Below are 23485 nucleotides of genomic sequence, written 5' to 3' on the forward strand. Positions count from 1 at the left end.
CGAACTTAGCCCTTCCTTACTTGTTTTTCATTGTATTAAGTGATGCTTACAATTTCATCATGGAAAGATATACGCAAGATCGACGATAACAAATTATTAAATTTTAAGAACAAAATAATCGGTTTCTAATTGCAACTTTGCCATTTTTTGGTCGTCTCACTTTCATTCGAGTGGTGCTGTAAATAAACAAAATTGTTGATTCTGGTGCGAAAAAAATCCACAAATTATTCATGAGCAACCATCAAATACACTTCAATAGATAGTTTGGTGTAGTTTTTGGTTTGGTGGAAACATTGGTCCGTAATTCTTTCGAAATGAAGCTGGCGACACCGTTACTATCAATGGAGAGCGGTGTCTCCTTAACTAGCGTAGACACCGCTTACGCGGTAATATCCGAGTTAACAGCAGCGGGCCAGTCGTTTCTTCTTTTTGCAAGGTGGCGCCAATTGGAGAATCCAAGCGAAGCCAGTTTCTTCTCCAACGGAGTGTAGCTCTTCTTTTTTGTCCATCCAAACGACATGATCTAGCCAGCGTAGCCGCTGTGTTTTGATTCGCTGAACTATTTCAATGTAATCGCATATCTCAAACAGCTCATACTTCTAACGAATGCGAACCTTTCTGTCGAAAAATCGTAATGTCTATTCATCAGACGTTGTCATCGTCCATGCTTCTGCACCACATAGCAGGACAAGAATAGTTCTTTAGCAGAACCTTTCTCTCGAAAACTCGTAATGCCGATCCATCAGATGTCGTCATCGTCCATGCCTCTGCACCATATAGCAAGACGAAAATAATGAGTGACTTATAGAATTTGGTTTTTGCTCGTCGAGAGAGGACTTTACCTCATAATTGCCTCAGTCTGAAGTAGCACCTGTTGGCAAGAGTTGACATTGTTGTTAGTGTTAATACTGGTTCTAAAATAGAAGAAATTATCTACGACTTCAAAGTTATGACTGTCAACAGTGACGCGATTCCATCGTTGCGATATTTTCTTAGTGTGTTTTCGGTGATTTTCCGGTTATTTTTCGATTCCATTTTGTGTGGTCGTTTGTTTGCGCAGTTTTGCAGGCACCGTTATTGCCTGGCGCGTGTGTTTAGCTTGCGGTGAAATTGTTTGTGCGATCGCGAGTAGTGAGGGTCGGTGACCGCGAGTGTTTTCGTGCGGTTACACCTTTTTGCGCAATTTTGTGCAATATTTGTGTACCAACTCGTGAATATAGCGGTAAGTAATTTTTATAATTACTGTATATACGGACAACGTGGTCATCCACGTTGTTGTTATTGGCGGAAGCCTCGCACGGTTCCAGCGTAGCTCCGTGTTGTTGGCACGCTTGCTGACTGGACTGCCTGCCAGTAGTTCTGTGCTGAGCATCTGGTGTTTAGTCGGCTCTGTGTCAGAGGAGTCTGGACAGGATTGCCCAAAGGGTGCAATCGTCTGTCCAGCGTTGGAGACTGCGACTCCTGTGTGGACCAACGGTCGTAAGAGCGCTACCGTTTAGCCCACGGTGCGATTCGGTTCAACGCTACATCGGTCGACTCCGGACCGTTACGGGGACATTGTCCGTCCGGCGGCCAATTGAGTGGCCTTAATCCGACCACTGGTTGGGGTTGTGGGCTGTGCCACTGCGATCACGCGATAATCGACCGCTTTGGTGGTCGCTATTACTGAGCGGGCCTGCGCGCGAGTCGCATTTTTCAGCGCGTTCAGACGCGGGTACCTGGAGGGCATCTGCTCTAGAATCTTTCTGTCCGTGAGCCTTCTGCGTTAGTGGTACGCCAGCGGATCAGTTCGACTGAGAGGTTAGTTGGGAAGCGAGATGCCTCCTGGACGAAAGAGGAGGTCGAAGGCCCTCGCTGGAAGCGGAGAATCCGCCGCTTCCACAGTCGTGGATGACTCCACGTCGGGCGGTGAGGGTGAAGCTACGGGAGCGACGGGAGTAAGGTCTCCCCCGCGGAGCAAGGCGCGTTTGGGGTCGCCGCGTAAAGTGGGCGGAAGTGAGGGAGGGAGCCGATGTGGCCTCCGCTGAGAATGCGGTTACGCGAGCTGGGTCGCCGCGTAACGTAGGGGGAAACGAGGGAGGGAACGGGTGTTGTGGTGGGAGTGCCCTCGTGGCCACCACCGAGAAAGCGGATGCGCGGATTGGGTCGTCGCGTAATGAGGGAGGTGGCGGTAGTGGGAGCGTGGCCCATCCGTCTAGTACGGTGGGCAAAGGAGTAGGCGTCGCGAAGGAGGGCGCTGCAAAGGCTGTCACTCGTTTCGCGAGTGGCAATAAAGAGGGAACGCGGGCTCTTCCAAGGTGAGCTGTTGTTGTTGGGGGTGGGGCAGTCAGCCATGTGGCGGCTGCAAAACGAATTACTGGGGAGCTCAATGAGCTGGTCTTTGCGGCCAAGAGCTTTGATGGGGGGACCGCGAAGGGCTGTTGGAGCTTGCCTCAAAGTACGAGGCGCTCCTGATGACGGCTATTACCGAAAATGCCCATCTTCGCGGTCAGGTAGATGCCCTTAGGGGGAGTTGTCGGAGGCCCTCCTCTTCGGCGCCGAGCAGGTCAATGCCGGATCCGTCGGAACCAATGCCTGCGCCACCAGCACCTGTGCTGGAGGCATTCGCACCGATTACGCCGAAGCCTGTGGAAACCTGGTCGGTCGTGGTCAGGAGTAAGGGGCCCGCAACTTCCTCTAAGGAGGTTATTAATAAAGTAGTGAAGGAGGTGGGTCCCTCACTTGGAGTGAGGAACCACGAGGTTAGGCCAATCAAGGGTGGCGGGGCGATTATTCTCACTCCGTCTGTCTTAGAGAGAGAGAGAGTGGCGAATAACAAAAAATTCGGGGAGGTGGGGTTGGACGTCTCTATCAACCGGAAGTTGGGTGGTCGGGTGGTGGTCTGGGGGTCCATACGAAGATCCCCCATGAAGAATTCGTGGAGGAACTACTCCGGCTGAACTTCCAGGATTTCAGCCCGGCGTCCCAGAGGACTGACGTGCAGATGGTCAGTCGTCCCTGGAACGGTAGCACCAATGTCGTCCTGGAGGGTACGGACAAGTTGATGTCCGCCCTCTTGGAGGCAGGTCGGTGCTACATTAAGTGGTTCTCCTTTAGCGTGCAAACGGATAGCCCCGTCGCAGGCTGCATCCGATGTATGGGATTTGACCACAGGGTGCGTGAATGTAGGGCTTTGGCAGATATCTGCCGGAGGTGCGGTCAAGAAGGCCACAAAGCTGCCAGTTGCGTCAATGCACCCCATTGTCGTAACTGTGGGTTTAAGGGTAGGCCAGCTAGGCATCTAATGATGTCAGCTGTCTGCCCTACAGTGCCACATATACGTATAAACGCACTCTTAGTTCTAATTTTGCTAACTTCTCTCTTTCTTTGCATTGCACTAATTACAACAAATTCTCTCTCATATTATTTGTTAAACTAACGGAAATTCGTATTGAGTGCAAACCCCCACTTTTGTTGTTGTTGTTATATTTAAACCGTTACATTTTAAATCAAATAGCAAAAACAGGCACATATTCGTTTAAACGCATCTGATTAGAGTAGCCGACAACGTGTTTGTGATTAAAAATAAAAAAGTTTTTTCAATTAAATTGAAGATTGGTAAGTTTTCGTTTATTAAAGTGCAAAAAAGTTGTTATAATATTTTTTTTTTAAGGTTTTATTAAAATCAACCTGTACCACAAAGAAGGTTACTCAAATCGAGAGATTGGGCGAAGAATCGGAAGATCAGAGGCAGTTGTGCGCTCCTTTTTAAAAAAAGGTGAGACATATGGCGTATAAAAGCCCACGAAAGGCAATAAAAAACTAAATTCACGCCAAATAAACCAAATTAAAACGGAAGCCACAAAACATTTTTTGAACTCCACTCAAATTAAGGAGAAGTTGGATTTACCGGTGACAACAAGGCACGCATGTCACCTAACGTAAAATGGAAAAAACCGGTGTGCAAGCCTGTATTGAAGCCGCACCACAAACAAGCTCGGTTAGACTTCGCCAAAGAACACATGCAGTGGTCAATAGAGTGGGACAATGTTGTGTTTTCCGATGAAAAAAAGTTCAACCTGGATGGTCCAGACTCGTACAGTTGTTACTGGCATGACTTGCGTAACAATGACGTCCGTATGTCAAAGAGAAACTTTGGTGGTGGCAGCGTTATGGTGTGGGCTGCTTTCTCATCGAGAGGAAAAGCAAAAATTTGCTTTGTGCCGCCCAAAATGAACTCAAAAATATACACAGAATTATTGGACGACGCTCTCATTTCATTTTTGGAAGATAAAATGGATGATGATAGCATTTTTCAACAAGATAACGCTGCCATCCACGTCTCTAAAGAGTCTCTGAAATGGTTTGAAGAGCACAACATCTCTCTTATGAAATGGCCTGCATGCAGTCCAGATTTGAATCCAGTGGAGAACCTTTGGGGCACATGTCGCGAAAAATATACGCGCAAAAAGCTCAAGGACACCTCTTTAAAACAACACTTGAGCTCAAATTGGCTATTAAGGAGGCTTGGGAAGATTTGGACCGGACGCTGCTGCAAAATTTAGTGCACTCGATGCCAAACCGTATTTTTTAAGTTATAAATAAAAATGGAGGACCAATAGATTATTAAAAATTAAATAAATGTAGCCTTATTAAAAATTAAGTTGATGCGTTTAAACGAATATGTGCCTGTTTTTGCTATTTGATTTAAAATGCAACGGTTTAAATATAACAACAACAACAAAAGTGGGGGTTTGCACTCAATACGAATTTCCGTTAGTTTAACAAATAATATGAGAGAGAATTTGTTGTAATTAGTGCAATGCAAAGAAAGAGAGAAGTTAGCAAAATTAAAACTAAGAGTGCGTTTATACGTATATGTGTCACTGTATATATTGTGGCATTGTTGAGCGCACCCTCGCCAGACACTGATGGGTGGGATTTTCCAGCTCAACTGTCAGGGCTCTTCTGCCGTAATGTGTGAGTTGGGGGGTTGCATGGTTGTGGCTGGGTGCAGTATTGTTCTACTCCAGGAGCCCTACGCCACCAATGGTGTGGTTTGGGGTCTTCCTGGGGGTTTTAAGGTCTTCACTGACCTTAGAGATAACGCTGCAATAGTTGTGAATAATCCACGCTACGATTGCGAAGTTGTGGATTCTTCACAACTGGGTATATGTTTAGCAATAGAAGAGGAGTTCGGTAGGATGATTGTCGCTAGTATTTACTGTAAATATAGCGAGCCCCTAGAACCCTACCCTGAGCTACATGGATAAGCTACTACTACTTGCGAGTAGTAGCCCATTTATCCTAGGGTTGGATGCGAATGCCTCGTCCTCGATGTGGTTTAGTAAAGTATCCCATCATTCGTGTGGATACCAAAGCCACAGTCGAGGCGAGGCATTAAGCGAATGGGTGGTGGCTAAAAGCCTCCACATTTTGAATGAGCCGAGCGAATGGTATACGTTTGATGGGCCTGGGGGCGTGAGCGACATCGACGTGACGCTTATGAATGAGGCAGCAAGTAGGGCTTTTAGTGTTAGGTGGGAGGTTAGGGGGGGTGGGGATTGAGTGATCATAATTTGATTCAAATTATGGTTACTTCTCGATCCCCTCCCCCGCCTTATGAGAGTCCATTGCGGCGATGGCGTACCACTGGTACTGACTGGAACCAATATGGACTCTCGGTTAGGGAAGCGGTATTTGAAATACCGCTTAGTGAATTTGTTGAGTTGGGAGTTGACGAGCAGATTGCTTGTCTCTATGAGGTTGTTTGGGGGGTTAATGATAGGGGTTTTCGTAGGTATGACTGTTCTAAGGTTAGTAAAATCAAATGGTGGACGCGTGAGCTAACCTTGAAGAGGAGGACTGTCAGGCGATTGAGGTGAAAGTTTCAACGCGCCCGACGGTCCAATTCTGATAGGCTGTCCCAGCTTAGGTACGAATTTAGTTGTGCGGATAGGGAATATGAAGAGATGTTGGTGAAAATCAAAGAAGAGGAGTGGAGGAGCTTTGTTAGGGAAAATAGGAACGACCCCTGGGGTCAGGTCTATAGGATCTGCCCGGGTCGTAGGAGGGAGGATGTCACCTCTCTTCGCGTCGGAGACACCTTGTTATCGTCGTGGAGAGAGTGTGCGGGGGTTCTGTTAGGTGCCTTCTTTCCTAGGTCGGAGGTGCAGGTACCTCAAGCACAAGAGGTACCTGTCCCTCCATTAGATGATGGGGAGTTGGGGTACGCCTTTGGCCTGGTTAGGTCTAAACGGTCCCCAGGTTTTGATGGTTTGAACGGAGAGATGTGTAAAAGCTTATGGAAGTTCATTCCGGAATACCTGGAGGCCATTTATGATAAGTGTGTCTGGGAGGGATACTTTCCACGCGAGTGAAAAAGTGCTAGGGTTGTTCCTCTCCTGAAGTCCCCTGATAAGGTCAGGAGCGATCCTCGATCTTATCGGGGCATCAGTCTCCTTCCAGTACTTGGAAAAGTGCTGGAAAGAGTCTTGGTGAAACGGCTTCATTAGCTAACGCGGGGTATGTGGTCGGATAGGCAGTTTGGGTTCAGGAAAGGACGAAGTATAGAGGATGCGTGGTTCTACGTACAGAATGTCGTTAGGGAGAATGTCAACAAGTATGTCCTTTGCATATTTGTTGACTTCAAGGGGGCGTTTGACTACCTAAGCTGGGATCGAGTGGTGCAACGGCTGGAGGAGCTTGGCTGTCCGGAAATTACTCTTTGGCGGAGTTATTTTTCGGACAGAAAGGCCTCTCTTGTCGGCATGAATGGAAGTGTGGAGAATGGAGTGGTTCGTGGCTGCCCGCAGGGTTCCATCTGTGGTCCATACATTTGGAACCTTATGATAGACACTTTGCTTGGGCAGCTCGAGCCACTCTGTAAGTGTTGTGCATATGCGGAAGACCTTCTTCTTATGGTTGAAGGTCGCTCGAGGTCTGAATTAGAGCGGGCGGGAGGAGATCTCTTAGAGATTGTTAATTCTTGGGGTTTAGGTGTGGGGGTGGACATATCGAGGGAAAAAACGGTGACAATGCTGCTTAATGGCAGATTGTCACCGGTTCGTCCACCGATTGTCCGTGTGAATGGGGTCAGCATCAGGTATGTGACGCAAGTCAAATATCTGGGACTGACCATGAGTGAAAGTATGTGTTTTACTCCACACTTGGCGAATGTGAAGGAGCGACTGCAGGCAACGCCTGGCAAAATACGGCGGATTTTGAGGAGCGATTGGGGTCTCGGACGTCGTGCTGTCCGCACCATATATCGTGGCTTGTTTGTGGCTTGTGCCACTTATGGAGCCCCTGTATGGTGGAAGACAGCCACGACTGTCTGGGGGTCTCAAAAACTCCTCTCAATCCAGCGTTGCATGATGCTTGCTTGTTTGCCTGTATGTTGCACTGTCTCAACGGATGCGATGCAGGTCTTGTTAGGTGCAGCCCCTCTTGACCTGATTGTCATACAGCGTGCTGTTGCATTCAGGTTAAGAAGGGGTTTGAGTGTGTCATTGCTGCGGAATGACTGGATTTCTGACGATGATGTTGAGAGGGAGGGATATCTGGGGAGCAAGAGGCTCCTAGATGATAGGGTTAGGTGTAGGTGGCAAAAACGTTGGGACAATTCTCCTAAAGGCCGAGTGACGTACGAGTACATTCGGAACGTGGGGTTCGTTGTGGATAACCCAGACTTCAGATTTTGTCTGAGTCTGGGTTTCTTGCTTACGGGGCATGGGCCTCTGAATGCATTTTTGCATCAGAGGCACCTATCGGATACGTCGGGGTGTTTTTGTGGGGCAGTTTTAGAAAACTGGTCGCATTTAATTGCGGAGTGCCCGATGTACTCGGACATAAGGGATCTGGGTGGTATGGGGATTAGCTGGACTGATGGACGATTAGATGTTAGTGGTGTGATCTTCACTAGTCGGAATACCGAACAGTTAGGGTCGTTTGCGCGTGAATTATTTAAGCGGCGAAGGCGGTTAGCTGACAATTAGGGTTAGTTTCTGTATGATTGGTGTGTGTAAGTGATGTGTGTATGGGGTCCAACCCTTGGCCACCAGTCCAGAGCCGTATGGAAGCTCAACTGGTAGTAGTTTCGGCTACGAGGTCTGAGCGGAGACTTAATTCTGGTACCACGGGGAGCAGGAGCCCTTGGAGTTCGCTCCAACCTGCTCGTGCGGACTGGCCGCTCGGGGAGTATCGTGGTGGTTGTGGTTAAAACCCAAATCGCGGGAAGAACTGACTTTGCCAGTTGAATGTGGAGTTGCATTGCATCCGGGTGCCGGACCCAAAGCACGGCAGAGGTTTTAGATGGGCCTCGAACCCTACCAAGGTGGTTAGTGAGTCCATTCCACACTGCCAATTGGTACTGAAAATGCTTTGCATTCTGAGGGCGCCGATCAACGCATTGATTTGATCCGCTGTGCTTTTGAGCGCCGTGGAGTAAGGCTGTCGTCAGCAGGTGCTCACGTAAAACACACCGGACGTTGTCAACAGTGACGTGAGAACCAAATCGCGAGTGCGACGACTTTTTATTTAAAGACAGGAGATATTTTGGGTAGAGGGGACCCCCTTTGGGTTCGGGGGGGAAACCGAATATACCCGTGGTAAAGCATGCCTGTCGTAAGAGGTGACTAATATCCTGGCTACCAGTTCAGAGCTGTATAGAAGCTCTACTGGTAGTAGCTTCGGCTAAGAGGTCTGACCGGGGACTTAATTCTGGTACCACGGGGAGCAGTAGCCCTTGGAGGTAACTCCAATCTGCTCATTGGGTTTGGACCTTTGTGGAGATTCGTGGTGGTTGTGGTTAAAACCCAAATGCGGGAAGAACTGACCTTGTCAGTTGAATGTGGAGTTGCATTGCAACCGGGTGCCGGACCCAAAGCACGGCAGAGGTTTTAGATGGGCCTCGAACCCGACCAAGGTGGTTAGTCTGTCCATACTACACTGCCAATTGGTACTGAAAATGCTTAGCATTCTCAGGGCGCTGATCAACTCATTATTTTGATCCGCTGTGCTTTTGAGCGCTGTAGAGTAAGGCTATCGTCAGCAGGTACCCAAGGTGAGAGCCAAGTCGTGAGTGCGACGACTTTTTGTTTAAAGACAAGAGATACTTCGTCTTGCTCTCGTTATTTACCAGACCCATCTGCTTCACTTTATTATCCAGTCTGGAAAAAGCAAAACTAACGGCGCTGATGTTGAGGCCAATTATATCAATATAAACGGCGTACGCCGAATAGCGTACTTGTATAGAAAATTGAACCTGATCGATTAAGTTCTGCACCTCGAATTATTTGCTCCAGCAGCAGATTGAAGAAGTCGCACGATAAGGAGTCGCCTTGTCTGAAACTTTGAAACCGAGGAAGAGGTGGTGTGTGTTGAGTTTCTTTTCACTAGTCTCTTCCAAGATTTGGGGCATGGTGAATATCTTGTCACTTGTTGACATTGATAAGGTCCAATCAGTTTGTTGACGGTGGGCTTTAATCTTTTACACAATACGCTCGACAGAACCTTATATGCGATGTTGAAGAGGCTTATCCCACGGTATCTGGCGCATATTGTGGGGTCTTTCTTTTTGTGGTTTGGACAATCGTCCAATTCCAATCGTTGTTCATGCATTCGCTCGACCATATTCTACAAAGAAGCTGATACAGGTTCCTTATCAGTTCTTCGCCGCTGTCTTTGAATAGCTCGGGCGGCAATCCATCAGCCCCGCAGCTTTTTTATTCTTCCGACGGGTAATTTCTATTCGAACTTCTTAATGGTCGGACAATAGAACGTCTGCCCAATCGTCATCGATTGAGGAGTCGTGTTTGTCATCTCCTGTTTTTATGCTTTCCCTGCCATTCAGCAGGCTGGAGATTTCCCTCCATAATTTTAGTATGCTCTGGACATCAGTCACTATATCACCTCTGGGAGTTCTACAAGAGTATGCTCTGGTCTTGAAACCTTTTGTTAGTCGCCGCATTTTTTTGTATAATTTTCGAGCATTACCTCTATCGGCCAGCTTATCAAGCTCTTCGTACTCACGCATTTCGACCTCCCGTACGTGTTGTGGTCGATTGTAACGATGCGTGGTAGGCAGTCTGCTTTCTCTCCATTGCGGCAACTCACTCCTCATTGTACCAGCTGTTCTTTTGCATTTTCCGACAAGCTATGGTTGCACATAAGAAGCTCGAAATGTCGTTCCACAGTTCCCTTATACCGAGTTGTTGACAAGTGCTCTCAGAGAGCAGGAGTGGTAGGCGAGTAGAAAATCGTTCGAGAGTCTATTGTGATGTCAACTTCTCGACGTCGAACCTTCTTTGTGTAATCTAGTACCACAGATAACCATATTTCTGGCCCAAGCCTCAACGATGACGATGTTTCGTCGTGGAAGCTGAATTTACCGACCGTAGTGCCAAAGATACCTTCTTTGCCCACCCTTGCGTTAAAGTCGCCAAGTACGACCTTGACATCGTGGCGGGGACAGCTCTCATAAGTGCGCTCCAAGCGCTCATAAAAGGCATCTTTAGTCACAAAGTCCTTCTTTTCCGTCGGTGCGTGGGCGCAAATCAGCGATATAATGAAGAACATCGCACTTCTTGGACGGCGGTGATGTCAGCCTTTATTTTCACCAAGACATCAACCAGCTGAGCCGTCCTCATAAAAAGAGGGTTTCTCTTCCAAGGCTGTTTATTGCTTTTCGTTGGGCGCATTTTTTACGTGGCGGGTATCAAACCCAGCGCACAATCCTATGTAGGGATGTCTTTAGTCTAAGACCGGAAGTAGTGAGCTGCTTGAGCCATATGTAAAGTAATCGGTCACTCCCACGTGAATGACAATCAAAGAACTTTCCTGACTTGCGTGAACTTCTACACACGACTCCATTCTACGGTATAGATCGATGATAACCAACTTTTTATGGTCGCAATTCGAAGAAGTTGACCTTGACAGCATCTGGTTCCAACAAGAAGGATTCGATTATTGTGACATTGAATGACATTGGTCTCTAGCAATAAATCCGCTTTAGAAGTCAATATTGTTTTTTTTTAAGAAATCATCTCACTATTGTTGGAAAACCTCTTTTTTTGAAATTGGTAGATATATTAGTTTTAAAACAAGTAAACGTATCGTAGGTTAATATAACTAGGTGTATGTAAACTTTATTTTTTCACTGTAAGTAATAAATTTATGCAATTTATGAAGTACAAGCTTTTGGCAAGAATTTGCTCATAGAAGTACACTACAGGACTTTGAAATTCAATTTGTTCAAACGAATTTAAAACGAAGTAGCACAATCTCTTAAAACTGTTTTGTACGATTTCTCCAAATTAAAGGCACGAAATTATTTAAATAATAAACTTTTTTATTGTACTTCTAGTTATAATATTTGTTCAATAATTATCTTAAAACTTTGTAACACAAAAAGTATAAATTTTTTTGTTAAGACAAAAAAGCTTAAAGCGCAGAATTTTCATTTGTCTAGGGCGGTAAATTGTCTTCCGCTGTCCCTGTGTTTTAAAATTAAATATTCAGTCTGCGAAGATAACTTTAAAAAAATTTCGTGGTTTATGATACCCAATCATAAAACGGTTACTTTAGAGATATTGTTTTGAGCGGACGACAAGGCCCGTCTTACTAAAATAGATACATTTATATAAAGCGTTTTTATGAGGTATGAAGTTTCTCCTAAAAATAGATTGTGACACGTTAACTGTATCATCCCTATAATTGAAGTTAATATTTCTGGTTTTAATCGTTATAAAGTTAAAAACTCTATTATTGCAGTCTGTTAGCATAACTTTGTTAGCTTACCAAACCTTTAATATCATAACCATTATTTTGATTCAATTACATCTGCGAAAATCAGGTGATATAAAACAATTTAAAGTTCATAAGATTATTTTCTTCTTCTTCTTTATTGGCGTAGACACCGCTTACGCGATTATAGTCGAGTTAACAACAGCGCGACAGTCGTTTCTTCTTTTCGCTACGTGGCGCCAATTCGATATTCCAAGCGAAGCCAGGTCCTTCTCCACTTGGTCCTTCCAACGGAGTGGAGGTCTTCCTCTTCCTCTGCTTCCCCCGGCGGGTACTGCGACGAATACTTTCAGAGCTGGAGTGTTTTCGTCCATCCGGACAACATGACCTAGCCAGCGAAGCCGTTGTCTTTTAATTGGCTGGACTATGTCAATGTCGTCGTATATCTCGTACAGCTCATCATTCCATCGAATGGGATATTCGCCGCGCAAAGGACCATAAACCTTTCACAGAACTTTTCTCTCGAAAACTCGTAACGTCGACTCATCAGTTGTTGTCATCGTCTCTGCATCATATAGCAGGACTGGAATTATGAGCGACTTATAGAGTTTGGCTTTTGTTCGTCGAGAGAGGACTTTACTTTTCAATTGCCTACTTAGTCCGAAGAAGCACCTGTTGGCAAGAGCAATCCTGCGTTGGATTTCCAGGCTGACATTGTTGGTGGTGTTAATACTGGTTCCTAAATAGACGAAATTATCTACGATTTCAAAGTTATGAATGTCAACAGTGACGTGAGTGCCAAGTCGCGAGTGCGACGACTGTTTGTTTGTCGACAGGAGATATATATATTTTCTAAATGTGACTTCTTAACTATATACATAAGTGTAAATATGTATTTTATTTTTACTGCATTCTTCAAATACCAATGAGTGTTCTGTACTGTCTTCGGCATATTACTTGATATATGTGCATGTTCAATGATATTTGAATATTTTGGCGAGGGAAAGAATTGTAATTAGTCGACTGTATGTATATGACTGACACTTGAATTTAATTTTCTTAAATTTAGTTTTCGATGCTTCTTCTCTTTGACTTTTGTGCTTGGTGTTACCTCCGCCATTTATTTATGTTTGCCTCGTCTACACCACGTTGCTTTTTGGTTGTGGTCTGGGTAATGTCGTCTACGTATAGGTCGCCATCGTCTATATAATAATGTAATGTGAGATTTGGTTTTTGATTTTCTTCTTTGTCCTCATATGCGTCAACTTCGTCATTATCTTCTAAAATATGTCTGATTATTTCAGCATAGTTCTCACCTTTAAATATTTCAACTTTAAAACCGAGTATATTTGAACAATTTCAAAAGTTAGTACAATCTTTAACTTTTCGGCTGACTTTATAACATTTTAATGAAATTAAGCGTATTTCCTTCCTTAATATAAAACCGAAACGGACAAGCAAAATGTGGTTATGAAACTAGGTGTGTATAGAACCTAGAATACACAGAAGTTAATAAGATACCCAGCAGGATTCTGCGTTACAAGGCTGAGGATCATAACTTGTGGAAATATTTATTGGAATAGTTTTTAGTATGCAGACTTAATTTCTTTTATTTGATCACTTTTCATTTTTTTCTTTCATACGATCTCAAGTGCCTTTTATTTTCTTTCTTTTTTACGTTTTTTGTCCTTAAACATGTTGAAAATTCAGCCGTTGAGACCTCATCTCCCTGGGTATCTCACAAAAAAAGTGCTCTTGCCGTGTACATCTAACATACTTATTATTGGTTCATCTAAAATTAAATAACCAAACATATTCCGTTAGTTCATATATAAATCTCGTTTATGATCGGAGGAAATAGAAAACAAATTAAAATTTTCCTCTTTTCTCAGACCTTGAACAAAAAATATAATTTTTTATTATTATCGCCATTTATTTGTTTAAAAGAAATAAGTTGCAATGAATCAAAAAACTCCTTCGAATACTAGATAATCTTATTTTAAAGATGTGTATACAATTCGAACTAAATCAGTCAATAACTTTCCAAGAAATCGTGTCCACCGACTTCAAAAACACATTTTCGAGAAAAACGCGTTTAAAGACGGCGCACTTAGCCTATCTAGCCTCGTGCTTACAAGTTCTCAAGGCTGTATCTCCGAAACTATTACTCGGATCAACTTGAAAATTTAGTATCGCTTTTTTGAAATTTTCAAACTCACTTAACCGCTTAAAGTTAAATAATCGGTACCATAATATAAACTTATATATGTACGTATTTACATAAGCCGTGCCGCTTATATATCATATATGGTACTGTCGGCTGTTGCGTGAAATGATATTTATAGATAATTTACCAACTCTATATGAAGTTGTCTTGTAAATGCTTTGTTGGGTTTGGGTTTAAAAGACAATTTGGCATTGATACTAGTTGTTTATAATTTAATCTTATTTATTCTTAGCAATTATATTATGAGCAAAAAATAGTAAAACTTAGCTAATAATTTTAAAATTTTTAATTTATTTTTCAAAATTTATGTCGTCGCTCCTTGGCCCGAATACACTTGTGCCAACATTTTTTCCAATCCTCGAATCAGTTGTTAAAGCCAATGCACTTAGCGATTCACGTTTAATTAGGCAATTTTCGTGAATTTAAAAAGAAAAAAGTACTCGATTGAGTGCTTCGAACTTCGTTGAACGTAATAAGGTATATTTTCAGCTATATTTTAAGATTTTTTTTAACAAAAATGTTGAAAAAGGAGTTATGTGCTGTCCGGCCAGATGAGTAGCTGAAACAAAAAAATTCAAAAAGTTTATTAAACTTAAAGATATTTCATATATAATGACCTACGATCTTTGAAAAATATCAAAAATTAACAAATGGCGTGATTTTGAAAAAAATCATTTTTTTAGGTAAAAAATGGTCGTTTTTTGAATGCCAAATTGACAATTTTGAACCAATCAAAAAGATCGTATGTCATAGTATAGTAAATTTATTCAGCAATACTCAGTTATAATTTGAAGTCGATTGGTTAACTTTTCGTTGAGTTAGGATGTCAGTAATTTTGAAAAATGTTGTTTCGAGAAAAACGCGTTTAAAGTTTCACTTTTGTTGTCTGTATCTTCAAGTGGTCGCTCTTTAGAACGCTGCCATCCAAAAACTATTCAAGATACGAGCTTGCCGATTCCACAGGATATTTTTGGAAATATAAAATATCGAAAAACTATCTTTTTGAAAGTGTCACACTGGTATAGCCCCTTAATGTCTTCAATTGACTCAAAATAGTTTTCTCGGAGCGGTCGTTTGAGTTTGTTGAATAGCCAGAAGTTATACAGAGCTAAGTCAGGTGAATATGGTGATTGCAGCACGATATTGGATGGCGAAAATTTGGCGAAAAACTCAGGAAGAATCAATGCAATCAATCGACGGTGCATTATCGTGGTGCAGAAACCAAAAGTTGCAAACGACGCATAACACTCAAAAAGTACAGTTGACAGTTTAAACGGTCGGAAGGAATTTTGTGTGCACCACACCTCGAAGAAAAAAAGATAATGATGATTTTTAACCTACTCTGACTTGGATTTTTCGGCTTCGACGCACCTTTGTCACGATATTCGGTCGATTGTTTGTCTGTTTCCGTGTTGTGAGCATAGATCCAAGACTCATCGTCAGTAATAACATGTTACATGACATCCTGGTAGTCGGAAAGTATTGTTTCACATATTTTTTCGAAAAAATTTAGTTAATATGGAACCAATCGGACTTTCACTTTTCTTAGGCCCAACACATTTCTGAAAATATTTTTCACTGATTATTCCGGTATTTCAACGATGTCGGTAAGATCTTTGCACCAATTACTTAATTTTATTGGCGTGCTGATCGTCAGTTGATGTTGGTGGTCGTTTTGGACGTGGTTCGCTGACAACGCATTTACGACCCTCTTTGAATAATTTGTCTTTTACAACATTCTGAACAATTCGGAAATTTGATTCAGCTCTAAAAATTTAATGAAACATCTTTGTTGATTATTTTCACTCATCGTAAAAATCGCCGAATGCAAAGATAAACGTATACTAAAAACTAATGATTATTTTGATGTGAAACCTAGCAAGAAGATTTTAGTTAAAACGTCTCACAATTTTTTACCTACAGTGAGCATTGATATTATAAGACGAATACGTATAAGTATAGTTCATAATAAGAACCCATAAATTTAAAGAAAGGCGTTTAGATACATACATACAGTAATCTAAGTGCAAAAGCATCTTTGAGAATAAAAATTTTAATCATGCAGTTATAGATCAAAGGAAATATATTCTAAATTAGTTGTCTTCGATTAGCCGATATAGTCCAGTCATTTAAGCTTAAACTAGATAAGAATTCGATATACCCATTCATATGTCTGTAAATACTTGTATATAGGGTATACCTACCATATGTAGGTTTTGAGACAACTTTAGGGTGTCAATATACAAGTAATTACGGACATATAAATGGGTATATCGAATTCCGAGGTGAACTTACTATAATGACTGGACTAATATTTGGAAAGTTTCGAATCGAAAAAATCACAAAAGTTGTTTAAACAGATTGGCAGCACTTGCGGTGCAGTCTTACGCTATTATGTTCTCTAAAGAATGTGCAATTTTGTTGCGTTCCTATAGAAATATTTCCTTCCACCATGAAAATAATTAGGGACCCCTCCAAGTACTATTCAATTCCCTTGACATTCAATTAATAATTCGATTAAGATAGAATGGTATGATATACCAAAGCTATAACGTACCCCTGATAATGATGATACCAGATTGAGTAGCTAACTTTTTATTAATATTTAACAAAAAGCAATTAAAAAATTTTCGTATTACCATTATTGAGAGTAATTTGTCATTATACAATTTACAGTAGTAAAACTAACAACGTGTCCAAAATTTTCACAGTAATCGGCTACAAGAATATACTAAGAATACAAGATTACGTCGTCATCTTGTCACAATGATATGAGTTATAACTGGACGCTGCACTATTAGCACCCATTCTTAGCCCATGCGATGTGGCTAAGAGTTTGCAGGACGCAAATTGCAAAAGTTACATAGAGGAAGGTGAGGTGCATTTAGACATTTTTCCCTTACTGTCCAGCTTTCGAGAGACTACGGTTGAAGTATCTCGGTAGTCATACATTCTAGAAATCAGGGGAATTGTCTGGAATTGCTATTAGCCGTCTCAACAAATTGAAGACTCAAGGCGCTTTGTGGGCATGCGGTGGTCTTTTTAATCCATACTTAGGGAGTTCTTGAGATCCAAGTTGGACTGGAAGTCCAAAAGAAATTATTCATGGCTCAATGCGCTTTGCTGATATGCGACGGTCTTCTCGATCCATACTTAGGGAATTATGGGCATTACAACGGACCAATGTTTCTTACTGTCTAAGAATATGCGCTTGATTACCTTACTTTACCTAACGAGCTGCTTTATATGCTTGTATGATTCTCACCTAACATAACGTATTACTCAGTTTACTATATATCAATGTTTCGAAGATGTATTTCGCAATATTACTCATTGTTTTTGGCAAATAAGCGTACCACGAAATACAGGTATTATGTACCTAGTGGTGGGTTTTAAATTAAATGTATAATCATTGGAAGGACAATAAGGCTAACACATTAGTATCTTTTAATTCGAAAGCCAGGTACAGAGAGTGTATGTAAATATAGGCACTGGATACATTAATTATATAGTGTATATAATGTACATAAAACATATATATGCATATGTATTTTTAAATGTATTAACCTTATAGCTTCGAAAGCATGAGAAAAAGAATAAGGAAAAAAAGGAAGGTCAAGCCACAAAAGAGGAAACAACCGAAGCAGCTACATTGGGCGGTGCGGGGCAAGGTACAAACGGACCCGGAGCATCAGCCGCCGCCAGTATCGGCAGTAATGATGGCGATTCTGGAAAATCGGCTCCAGAAGCGGGAGCTACCGGAGCAGATGGAGCAACAGCTTTTCGCTACTGCATGCCAACACATGCAGTATTCACCTCACCAGTACCAACGGCATGTACCTGTATATAAAATCAACTAATGTTTTCGTTCTAATATGCATCCAATCACTTAGCAAGAAATTTGATTAAACTATATCAAAGCTTACATAGTTTCGATTTATAAGATTGCATAAACACATATGTACATATGTTGAATTTGCATCAGTCACTAAGAAGTACGTAGATAATTTTAAACTTTTTTGCTTAAATGCCTATATACATATATTAATAGTTTGGTATATTCTATGTATTAATTAAAAGTACTTTATTTTGTCTTATTTCAAGCCAGTATTAAAATAAACGCTGCAGAGTTTTTTTGTTTGATTTTAGCTTAAGTATGTACATAAATTACAAAATTAATCATAGCGATACGACGACCAAATACACACATACATAGATAAACAGTATGCTTTTTCTCATACAATGCAAAGCTCGAAAGATTTGTGTTCAAAAATTAAAATAATACGTCAATGAGGACATACATATGCTAATGCGTACATAGTATGTATATGGAAGATCATTGCTCCCAAATATGCACATACTTAGACCTGCTATAAGTTTTATTACAAGTTCAAATTGTTATAAAAATTAAACCTTAATAGATTTTTAATAAAATAAACTTTATGTACTATACTTTATTCAAAACTAGAGAGCCCGGCAAACACTGTTTTGTCTGAGAGGAAACAAATATGCAGGTTTTGGATTTTATTAAGTCCTTTTTAGGAAATACAAATAAAATATTTAAGGATTTTAATGATTTACTGTTCATGTATTCTAGTGCAGAGGTCTGTGATACACGATATTTTCTGTTTAATTATCAGGCGCAAGATTAAACAACGCAGATGACCTTCCGTCCCTTCAACATGCCACATATAAGTAATTGACCATGCGAAAAACCTGAATAGTCCAGATTCAAACCACAAACTTTAAAAGATTGACCTTGTGATTTGTTAATGGTCCTTACGAGTGACAAGATCGGAAATTGAAGTATATTAATTTCAAACGTCATGTTGGCAAGCCAGGTTCATCCAAGGAGTTTAAATATTCAATTGATTAGTTAGTTGCTTCATCTTCATTCATTACTTAGGTAATAGATTTGAATTCATGCATTGATCCGATGTCCTCATTCTGTCTTCTACATATTTATTCTTTGCCGTTAAAATTGTTCACTCACTCAACAACTCATTACTTTTGTAATGATGTTTGCTGATATGTTCGTCTTCCGATGAGACAAAGTTACAGAAATTATGAGAAATGAAATCGATCCATTCGATTCTTCAACATGTACTCAACTATTACCGATAGTCAACAATTGCTCAAAGAAATCTTCAGCAGATTTTTCATTAAGCAATGCAGTCATTGATTCCACAATTTGGCATTCCTAACTTGACAAATAATCTATTACACATGATATAATACATGTCTTCTTATAAGAGTAAAACCCTATTATGTATCTCTTTATTCATCTCCAGATCATCATTTCAGGATACGAATTTGATAGAAAATATCTTATGATGTCGAGCCATGCTATTTTACAGTCCTTTTATTTAAAATATTTCGTATTCTTCTTGCATTACTACGTAATTGAGAAAGATTCGATCGTCTTGGTCCCGGGATTGTAATGATGATGTCAAGTCACACGGAAACATAAAATTTAATGATTGGACTCTAGCAGTTATGGCTTGGTATTTTAATTTTTGAAGCAATAAAATATTCAAATGATTCTTACAAACATGAATTTTAAACAAATGCTTCTAATTTTAAATATAATTTTCGCAGTTATGAATTGTTTTGAATTTTAACATAAAGAGATAAAAAGTATCCTATGTCCAAAGCACATTGATTGAAAGCACATCAGCGTTTAGTTGCATTTGCTGAAAAGTGTCAGATCAACCCTGAAAATGACTTTTAAAAACACAGAACACGCCGTGCTCCGAAGAAATATGACGATAATCCAGCAACTGCTTGTAATTTTGATTTCCAGACATTTTATAGAAAAGAATTCAAAATTGTCCTCGAAAATTTCACAAATTGTATTCAAGATAATTTGCAAGAAACTATGTCAACCTTCAAACCCATTCAAGAGATGTTCAGGATTCCAGCTAACAGAAGTAATATTACAATAGAATCTATACAATTTGTTGTGCAATTGCAACCTAAGTTCTTCAGTGAAGATCTAGATTGTATTTTTGCTGAAACACAAATTATTTTTGATTCATGTAAAGAGTGTAAATCTTTCAATGACATTTCTACAGTAGCGTACAAATTGAGAAAGGTCATTCCTTCTGCGTACAAAATTGTTCATTACATAATGACTGCTCCTGTCACGTCAGCTTCATGTGAACGTTCTTTTAGTAAATTGAAATTTGTTTTCAACGATTTGCGTACAACAATGGGGGATGAACGTTTGAATTATTTGATGCTGCTTTCTTCTTCAAAGGATAAAGTAGACGAAATCGATCTGCGCGATGTTGTTGGAAAATGGTCAATGTTGAAACATCGCAGAGTGAAAATATAACTCAGAAATTTATATTTTTTGCAATTCAATTTCTTAAGAAAATCTTGTTTTTTCCCGCGTAACACGTCGCTGAACAATATATGTATTTTATATTAAGAGAAACATATTAAATGATGATTATACTATTATGTACAATACTTATTTGAGAATAAAATAATGAATTATGCTATTATGTTGTCAAACTTCTCCGTAATACCTTATTAGAAATGAAGATATCCTTATTTTATATATATTTATAAACATCTACATATGTACATTAAATCGGCAAATTCTTGAAATGAGTCGGCATTTCAAAGGGACTCACCCCCCCATGATCTGGATCCTCGCGACGCCCCTGACTGCACATGATGAACGTGGAAAAACGAAAAAGGCGGCTGGAAAGGTTATGACATCAGTCTTTTGGGATGCACGTGGTGTAATACATACTCAACGACTGAATACTGAACCAGTTATAATCTATTTCACTGCGTATTTGGTTGAAGTTCTTTTCTTCTAATCCAAATATTTAGCAATTGTATTATTTGTGAGAAAACTCTGTTTAAAATTGTACGCATATATTCAAATGATTCCTACAAACATGAATTTTGAACAAATGCTTATTATTTTAAAAATAATTTTTGTATTTATGAGTTGTATTAAATTTTGACATAAAGAGATAAAAGGTATCCTATGTCCTTACCCTGGTTCTAAGCTACCTCTCCACCAATTTTCAGCCAAATCGGTTCAGCCGTTCTTGAGTTATAAATGGTGTAACTAACAACAATTTTCTTTTATATATATAGATATGTATGTATATATGTAGATATATAGATTTCACACAAGCCGTGAAACGACTCAGCGATTGATCAATAACAGCACACACAGTTTCTATTGAAATAGGCGACGCTGGTTGAACCAAAAATTTTTAGAACTTTCCAACTTTCTGTGGGATATCCGACAGGTCATTTTCTCCAACTCCTATCACAAATTGAAGGCAAATAATTTCAAATATAGGCTTCCAGACGGTTTACCTCGTGCGCTGGAGCAGAATTTTGTAGGTGATCCTATGCTCTCTCTAAAATAGCATTGCCACGTCTTCTAAAACATCCTGCTGGTATACTTTTGCCCCAGTGTAATCCCTTCTTCATAGAGGCGCACAAGTGTTACGCCTTTACAGGAGACACTCCACCAAAACATTACAGCAGCTGGATGGTGACAACCTTGGAATACATTATTTTGCACGTGTATAAGTTTTTGCCTAAATTTTATCGTTTTGCTTACACCAGCGAAAATCACTTGATCGACAGCAGGCATCTTGACATTGATCGGTGTAACAGAATTTATGGCCAGACTAAGTATACTATGTTCAATTATTAGATTATACAACTAAAAGGAGAATTAGTGCACGGTAGGATATGTTTGTTGGGTTTGAATGACATGACAGACATACGCATACAATATGAGTACGATTAATCAGGGGTGTTGTGGGATCCAAGACAGAATTGCTTAGCTGTCAGAATTGCAAACCAATTCCGATTTTCAATGCTGTCACAGAATCTGTTTGGATCTTTCGTCTTGTCGAGCATACGCAAAACCAATATTAGAATCAGCTGTTTACTAATGTGACAAAACTTGCAAATGAATACATTGGGAAGCAATCCGATTAACGTTTTTAATGATTTGCGAATTAAAGAAAGATTTTAAGAGATAACATTTATTGAATGAATAAAGACGCGTTTGAATGTTAAATTACGTTTATTACGTTTTGTAAATCTAATATCTTTAAATATCCGGATTTTTTTTAACTCAATAATTAAGACATTTCGTGTTTTATACTTATGTTTTCCCCTATAGAAATAAAGATAAATTAATTCGTAATAATAAAATAACTTGATTTATTAACATACATTTCAAATCTGTGAGCGACTATATTCTTACTTTGTTTCTGATAGCAAAACCGATAAAATTGGTTTCCATGACAACCAAAACCGATACAAATTCTGTTTCGAATATCAAACCAATAATATCTGAATTCATTACACCTACAACTTTTTTGATCTTTTTTCAATTCTGATTCCGACAACAATCAGATTCCACAACTCCCCTGAATAACAACCAGAATTTCTCAATTATGCTTATGTAAATAAATTGAAAGTTGGCACAAAGATGTTGCAAACGTTTGAAATATCATATTCCAGACAGATCTTTTACTTGTGCCAACATCGTACTGCATCTTTTCTTTCAGTATACTCAGTTACGATACAATTAATTGTACGATTTACTAATAAATAGTAAAAGGCTCAACTCATACGCAAAAAGTAATGTTTTATTCCGTTAGCCTGAATTTATACTAATTAAAATGTATTATTAAATTGAAAAACTAAAAAATAACAAGTGTTTGTATCATTTCGCGATTAATTTCAACGCAACTCTTATTTTACAATTATTAGCTGTCTAAAATTCGTCAAGCTTAGGAGAGAAGCAATTCGAACAAACTTTACTAGATTTGCAAGCAAACGAACATCTCTTGTTGCGCTTTGTGGCTTTGTTTTCAATAAACTGTTACTATTGATTTTAAGTCGTAAGTTGTAAAAGAAAAGAAAAGAAAGAAATTTGTATTTTCATTTGGCATTTGAGTTATTCACAATAGTTAAACTGGTCTAAAATATGCAGAACAAAACTTTGTAGTATTGAAGATAGCAATTATACCACTTAAATGAGGTACCCGTGTACCCTCTTATTCGAATTCATACTTCAAACGATAATTTTGTTGTTACATCCGGTTCTGCGATTAGATAATATGGAATATAATAATAGATTACGGTTACGTACGATAAATGTTTGGGTCGTGACGTTATGAACAAAAGAATGATAATGAGTTTTTTGCCATTACTAAGTTTGGCAGATATAACAATTACCTCGCGTAAATTATTTGTCTAACGTAGCGTATCGCGTATTCTATGGCCACATTCCTCATAAGAATCTAGATATCTACATATGTATATCCATGTATGTATTTAACGCAAAAAGTAATAAAAACATTACGCTAAAAGCCGGACACCTTGCACATTTTTGATTTAACTTACGCTAACATATCAGAGAACGTATCCCTTCTTATAATGGCCGATCGATTGAAAACATTATTCTTGCTTTGATAACTAATAAAAGCTATAATCACACGATAAAGTCAAGTTTTAACTGAGAAAGCACTAAGTCTG

General features: G+C 40.0%; 1 protein-coding gene across 3 annotated transcripts in view; it reads left to right on the forward strand.

The window, feature by feature from the left end:
• The window catches only part of LOC120779464 (calcium-dependent secretion activator-like), a 74173-nt gene that overhangs the window by 4409 nt on the left and 46279 nt on the right, over positions 1–23485 (forward strand). For 2 of the 3 annotated variants that reach the window (XM_040111725.1, XM_040111726.1), the window contains exon 2: positions 17526–17783. The exons of the other annotated variant lie outside the window; for it this stretch is intronic. In XM_040111725.1, coding sequence (XP_039967659.1) covers positions 17526–17783 — 258 coding nt within the window. The remainder of the gene's footprint in view (positions 1–17525; positions 17784–23485) is intronic. 3 annotated transcript variants of the gene reach the window in all.

The sequence above is a fragment of the Bactrocera tryoni genome, unplaced genomic scaffold (assembly GCF_016617805.1).
Source record: "Bactrocera tryoni isolate S06 unplaced genomic scaffold, CSIRO_BtryS06_freeze2 scaffold_11, whole genome shotgun sequence".
NCBI lineage: Eukaryota > Metazoa > Arthropoda > Insecta > Diptera > Tephritidae > Bactrocera > Bactrocera tryoni.